The 7,270-nt window shown below is 37.9% G+C and overlaps 1 protein-coding gene across 1 annotated transcript; it reads left to right on the top strand.

The window, feature by feature from the left end:
- The first annotated feature begins 2,701 nt into the window (after positions 1-2,701).
- CAPZA3 (capping actin protein of muscle Z-line subunit alpha 3) lies at positions 2,702-4,208 on the top strand. The gene has a single exon (XM_058558687.1). The coding sequence runs from the start codon at positions 3,113-3,115 to the stop codon at positions 4,007-4,009; it is 897 nt and encodes a 298-aa protein (XP_058414670.1). The 5' UTR covers positions 2,702-3,112; the 3' UTR covers positions 4,010-4,208.
- Positions 4,209-7,270: the final 3,062 nt, after the last annotated feature.

Genomic DNA, 7,270 nt, shown 5'->3' with positions numbered 1-7,270 from the left:
TTGTTTCCTGTCCATGATAACAGTAATGACACTGTCCCTGGCAGAGATCAGAAAAGCTTATGCCAATAGAAGTTCTGAGCTCCTTAAGCTTGAGGTTCCTCTCCTGATAATGCAACCAGCTGCTTGTCCCCATGGCACCCAGCCCTCCTCACATCGCACTTTGGGAACTGGGGCTTGGAAAAAGGGCACCAAAATGCTGATACTCTGGCAATTGCTATTTTTGTGAGTAGCTGTCTCTGTCTTTGTCTCAAGCTGTGTTTTCCCTCTGAACCGGAAGCCTGCCTCCACCAGCATCCATGAAAATCTATCAGGCTAACGAGTTAGCCTGCAAGCAAGGTAACATGAGCTTCCTATTTTGTGTTAGTGGTAACAATTTCAACAAAGATTGTGTTATCTGGCTACTCACTTTCAAAAAACAGAATCATATCTGGGATTTCTATCTTCCTATCTCTCTACATTGGTCAGTCTAGTATTCTTGCCTGATTTGAGGAGAAATTTGCCATCTTCCTAGTCCAAAATTCAGCTAAACACTTGGCTTTTTCTTGTTTTATTCATGATGTTTCTCTCTGTCCTCTAGTGACAGAATCAAGCAAGTTTTCCTTCCTACTAGTTCTTCTTTAAACAAAGAGAACTTTTGGCATGATTTTCTACTTTGAGATGAGTAAAATACAATTTTTCTCAAGATTACCCATTCCTTCTATAAATCACTAACATCCAATCCCTTCACCGTTTCATCATTTATGTGATTTTGATCTGATTGTGTGACCAATCCTAATCTGATGTGAACATTCCTGTATATTCAGCAGATTATTCTAAATTGATAGCCTGGTATTATTTCAAATTTTATCAACAACTCATTTTATCTCCTATCTAAATTCTCTCTATCTTGATTATAAATATGTTTAGCATAACTAAATCCTTTAATTCTTAAGAGACTAATTTTTCCTATGGATTTTCTGCAGAAAGCATTCAAATAGCTATCGACATTTCCCTATATGGGATTAAGTCCTGCCTAGGGTGGGGTAGGCAGGGGGCAGATTTCATCTCACCTTAAAAATACATTTCACATGAGTAGTACTGCATCGAATGTCTAATTTTTCAAGTAATCTCTGAGTTTTTTCTAGGTTAATTTTTCCACCTCTAAACTCATCCCGAATCATCGACAAAAACCACGTATGAGCACAAAAAAAGAAGTTAAGGAAATTCTCACAGAAAGTCATTAAGTATTTAAAATACCTAACTAAAGAAATATTTGATTGCTCTTTAGTTTAATACTTTTATTTTTATTTTTAAAGGATAGTCTATCTCGTGCTTAAATGACAAGATAATTCTATGATAAATAATATTTAAAACAAAACTAAGTAGGTACTACTCTGTAGTAAAAGTACAAAAGGGCATAACATAATAAAAAAAAATAAGCATTTGAGAAATCAAGTTATTACTTCGGAAATACAGTCTATTGCCTGAAGACATGGACTTAGGAGGCAGCTGGACTTCAAGATCTCCCTGTAACTTGTCATCTCTCAGTTTCAGTTTCCTTACCTGAAAAGTGGGCAAATTAATACTTAAGGAAGGCAGGGGCATTAAATGAATTCATAATATATCACTGAACACAGTTTCTGCTACTAAGTGTTCAATAAATAGTAACCATGTCTGCTAATACTACCACTACATTAGCCAAATGTCCAGCTACACCCATGTCCAAAAAAGCAACATTTTAAGTACCATCAAAAAGGGTTAAAAATGCCATGGTGGGTGTATATTTGGTGTAAAAAACTAAAATAATCAAGCTTACTTATTATATACAGATAAACTAAGAAAATTAGGACACTTCAATTTGAAAAACAAATGTTGAGAAGAATTAGTATGACAGTCGATAAAATCATGAAAGGTATTGGTAAAAATTATCCAAAAATCCACTCAACTTTGAATTGCTAGAACTAATGGGAAGCCCTTAAATTGAATGGCTATGACAATGTGGCAAAGCTCATGGTCTTACAAGAAAAAGATACGGGAAGCTAGGAAAATGCAGAAAAGCTCAGGATGGATCTTGAAGGAAGTGGTTTATACTCAAATGAGAGGAACTTAAGATTAGCACTCTTCAAAAAGAATGAGAAGAGACTGGAGTAAGGGAGATAAATCGAGAACAAGAAGGGGAAAGAGGAACAGAAAAGATTTTTGAGCGGATATTTGTTCTCCATATTTTCATGACCTGCCGTTCTGTTTCTCCTTGCTTAGAAGTCTCTCTTCATTAGGTGTTGTCATGGGTTCCAAATGTAATTAACTCTGTCCCTTTGCAGGAAAGGAATTTCTTGATAGTCATCGGCTGTTGCTTTTCTAGAGAGAAAGCAGGGAACACAGTTATTTGTTTGCTGTCTTTGTTCTTTGGAATTAGCTCACATTTAAATCTCACAGAAACCATACGCAAGATGTGGTCCCTGCACTCTACTGCCCTTGAAACTTTCAGGCTTGTTGTGTATGTTCTGACCATCTTCAAACCCACAATGTTTACAAATGCAGTATCCCCCACTGTCTGGCCTTTTTTCCATAAACTGCCATCGTATCTCATCTTATTTTTACTATTTTGTTTAAACACCTCAAACCTTTCAACATAACATGCTTCCATTGGGTTTGGGGCAGCTATACTGAGAGTCTGATTATAAATCAATGCCATTGTGGTCCCTTAAGGTGCAAAGGGCTGCCAGGCACTGTCTAGAAACTCTGGGCTGCCTCTCTAGATTCCTGACAACATATAAAGCACACAGAGACACACCGCTTTTGAAGAAGGCTGTTCAGGAGGCTAAGTTCTTAAAATCTTCAAAATATGTATAGCTGGTTGGCTGGGCTCCACGCTGTTGGGTGACTGTCATGTTTTTCTTTGGGTCTGAACACCCATTGTGATATCATCAAAAGTTCCACGCTTCATAGAGAAAGCTTCTTTATGACTTCATCAGGAGACTCAGAGCTTGCGAGACAACTTGTTTTCATGGTTAGTCACAGTAATCTTAAGCTTGAACTTTTAACACCTTGATGGGAAAGGTGTCTCATGGAATGTTTTCTCATCCTTTGAACACTCTTTATTTCAGAAGCTTTGCTTCTGCTGCAACCAAATATGTCACTCAAGGTTCTGAGTAAGAAAGAGAAAGAAAGAGTAATTCGCAGACTGTTAATACAAGTTCCTCCAGGGGAATTTTCAAATGCCTTTGATGATCTCTGTCTGCTTGTCCGTGATGAAAAACTCATGAACCATCAAGGTGAGTGTGCAGGCCACCGGCACTGCCAAAAATATTCTGTACCACTCTTCATCGATGGAAATCCAGTCCTCTTGTCTCACCACAATGTAGTGGGTGACTACCGATTTTTTGACCATCAAAGCAAACTTTCTTTCAGATTCAACCTGCTTCAAAACCAGTTAAAAGATATCCAAAGTCACGGTATCATTCGGAATGAGGCGGAATACCTGAGAACTGTTGTTCTGTGTGCCTTAAAAGTGTATGTGAATGATCACTATCCAAAAGGAAATTGCAATGTGATGAGAAAAACTATAAAAAATAAGGAGTTCTTGATAGCTTGCATTGAGAGTCACAACTATGACACAGATTGCTGGAATGGCCTTTGGCAATCTAAATGGATTTTCCAAGTACATCCATTTCTAACCCAAGTAACGGGAAGAATTTTTGTGCAAGCTCACTTCTTTGAATGTGTCAACTTTCATGTTGTGATCTCCAAGGACCTGAAAGAAAGCTTGGAAATAGTCAACCAAGCTCAGCTGGCTCTAAGTTTTTCGAGGCTTGTGGAGGAGCAAGAGAATAAATTTCAAGCTGCAGTATTTGAGGAATTACAGGAGTTATCGAACGATGTCCTCAGAAAAATCATACGAAGAGATCTTCCAGTGACCCGCACTCTTATTGACTGGCAGAGGATACTCTCTGACTTGAGTCTGGTGATGTATCCTGAATTAGGATATGTCATCTACTCAAAAAGCGTGTTATGCAACTGCATAATATAAACGATTGCTCCCGGTAATTATCTTGACCTGATTTAGTTGTGTTCCTGGGGAGTGGTTATTTTCCTAAAGTTGAGAAGCCGCTAGAAATACCTATAACTTGACAATGCAGGTTTAAATTAGAGAAAAGCGTAGCAAGTAATTTTTACTCAGGGAATATTTACCAAGAAGGCAAAAAAACGGTAAGGTAAATGTGTTTCATGGTAGCCATCATCATCAAGCCAGACACATTTATTAGAATCTGAAATAGCTTTATAAAATGTGGCGCCCACAAGTAGCCAGCCCTGATGGTCTAGTGGTTAAGATTCGGCGCTTTCACTGCCCCAGACTGGGTTCATTTCCCAGTCAGGGAACCACAACACCTATCCGTCGGTTGTCGTACTGTGGCGGCTGCATGTTGCTCTGATGCTGAGAGCTATGCCACCGGTATTTCAAATACCAGCAAGGTCAGCCATGATGGACAGGTTTCAGCGGAGCTTCCAGATTAGACAGACTAGGAAGAAGGACCTGGCCACCCACTTCCAAAAAAATTGGTCATGAAAACCCTATGAATAGCAGTGGAGCGCTGTCTAATATAGCGACAGAAGGTGAGAGGATGGTGCCAAAAGACCTGGCAGGGTTCTGCTCTGCTTTACACAGGGTCTCGAGGAGTTAGACTTAAGGGCACGAACAAACCCCAGAAGTATTATAGGGGTGGTCAGGGCTAAAGGTCTGTGTGTGTGTGTGTGTGTGTCTGTGTGTGCATCCATGTGTGTGTGTAGGAATGACATTTGACTGTTTTGTGAACTGGAGAAGGTATACAAATGAAAGTTACTCTGCAAATGATACTTCACATACTTCACATTATTCAATTCAGTCCTACACCAACTCCAAGAGGAGGAATTTCAATAGGTAACCTTAGGGTTGGATATTCCATGAAACCAACAGGTATCAAAAATCTAGCTCAGATGAAGGACTGTTTGTAAACTTGGATCCACTGCCATATACCTCCCCCCAAACACAAAAATTTGGGCTTCTTCAAATCCTTGGGTTTGTCTAATAACTAACATGGTCTTCAAAAAATCAACTGGAGAATCTTGCCTTGCCAAGCTTATATAGTTGAGCTCCTGTGAAGTCATCATTGTAAGCATTTACAAGCGCTTACTTCATGCCAGGCCCTGTGCTAAACGATTTGCACACAATTTTTCACCATTAGGCTTGTACTAGTAGCATCTCCATTTTACATGGGAAGAATCTAAGATTTTGAGTTGTTTAATTCATCCAGGCCCACAGAAAGTGACAGGTGTGTCTGACTCTAGCACTCATGCTCCTAAACTCTAGGGTATTACGGTTCTCCATGGAGGCCTGTTTCATTGAGTTGTGAACTCTACTATACAATGATTTAGGCAAGCATTCCACCTAAAGGATACCCCAAAGAGACTGAAACTGGTGGACTGCTGTTTTCTAGCCAAGACAAGTTACCTATACAGTCACCCTACCACTATTCCCAGCTGTGTCACTGACCGCTTGTGTCTGCTTTCAAAAAATTCCAAATGTAAATTCCTGTAATAAGATTGCAGAAGAACAGTAGATAAGCCCCATCCCCCAATTCTGATTTATCTGAGAAGCAAAGTACTTTATATTTTGGATCCATGCAACTGAGAAAATGTTTAATTCTACTTAATAGACATTGGCGCAGACAAGATCCTATGCAAGAATTTCTAAATCTCGAACCTCTCTACCTCAACTGGTGGTTCTTAGCGAATTTCAGGAGAATTACCTAGGGTGTGTCTCTAAAAATTCAAATTCCTGGTACCCATCCTCAGATTCTGATTTAGTAGGTAGGGAAATCTACATTTTAAACAATTATCAGAGATGACTCTGATGCAGGAGGTCCCAGGACATCCTTTTAAGAAATATTGCCCTAATCTTAAAGTAACACATCTTTGCTTTCTATTTACTTAATTAAAATCATTTTTTAAGAAAACTATTGCCCAATGAAGGCCATTTCTACTACTTCACTGGATTCACTATGCGCAGACCAAGGATAGGGCTTCATCTGTCATGTTAAAAAGGTAAGAAAAAAATTTCTAAAATAAAGCAGCAAAGAAAATTGCTCTCATAGCACGAAAATACACCCATCTAACAAAATCTTTAGCAAAAATTTGAATTTACATTATGGTTGTATATGTAAGTGTTGATTTTCCAGATCATTTCAGAATAGGACTCAATGGTTTACGGGACAATCACAGAGGCATTTAACTCCCGCTCTAACAGGGTTTTTGAATAATATTTATTGGTATTTCTGGATATAAAAGTCACATGTACAAATCATAGAAAATGTTTAAAGTATAAAGCATTTTGGCCTATTTCCTTCCATTCAGTTTTATGGAATTATTTTAAATATTAAGAATATACAGCATATAAAAATTTGTATCCTGTTCTTTTTGCATAACTTCATATATCATAAATATTATCCCACGTCATTAAAACTCCTTAAGCACATAATTTTAATTATTCACATGATATTCACACTTTTCATGCACCATAACAAGACAATCATTTCTCTATTCATATATAATTTAAATTTTTAGTATGTTATTTCTGTTATTAATTAGGCTATAGTGAGTGTCTCTATGCATAAAGCTTTGCCCAGATTGTGGATCATTTCCCTTAAGATGAATTGCAATATTGAAAAAATATGAACATATTAATGCTCTTTTTTAATTATTAATGCTCTTAATACATATTGCTAAATTGCATTCCAGAAAGATTTAACAATTTATAATCCCTTCAGCAGCATAAGAGAGTGTCTAGCTCACCGTGGTATTCTTGGCAATATTGAATATCAAAGTTTTTCTTTGATAGACAACAAACAAACCTTAAAACAATATAAAACAAATAAAAAAGGTATTTCATTAACTTATGCTATACCAAAAGCATTCCCACAGTGATATTATTTGGTAGTTATTTTCTTTATATAGAGGCTGGCATAGCCAGGAAAACCTACAGTAACTACATCTTCTCTGTACTTTTCACAGACACACACGCACACACACACAAATGCACACACGCACTCCTACACCACACTTAGACCTTCACTGTGAATACACGTACATACACACGAGCCTAAGCACGTACCCATGTACAGAATGCTTCAGATCCTGAGGACTCAACATAGTATTTTTCAATATTCCAGTGTTCTTTCCTCCCAATCCCATTCCCAACTGGAATGTAAGCTCCATCAGAACGGGGACTTTGTCTATCGCAAGTATCTAGTCCATC

This window comes from Diceros bicornis, chromosome 17 (genome assembly GCF_020826845.1).
Source record: "Diceros bicornis minor isolate mBicDic1 chromosome 17, mDicBic1.mat.cur, whole genome shotgun sequence".
NCBI classification, from domain to species: domain Eukaryota; kingdom Metazoa; phylum Chordata; class Mammalia; order Perissodactyla; family Rhinocerotidae; genus Diceros; species Diceros bicornis.
Note: the sequence above shows the minus strand (reverse complement) of the source record. Positions and strands in the feature narration are given on the sequence as shown.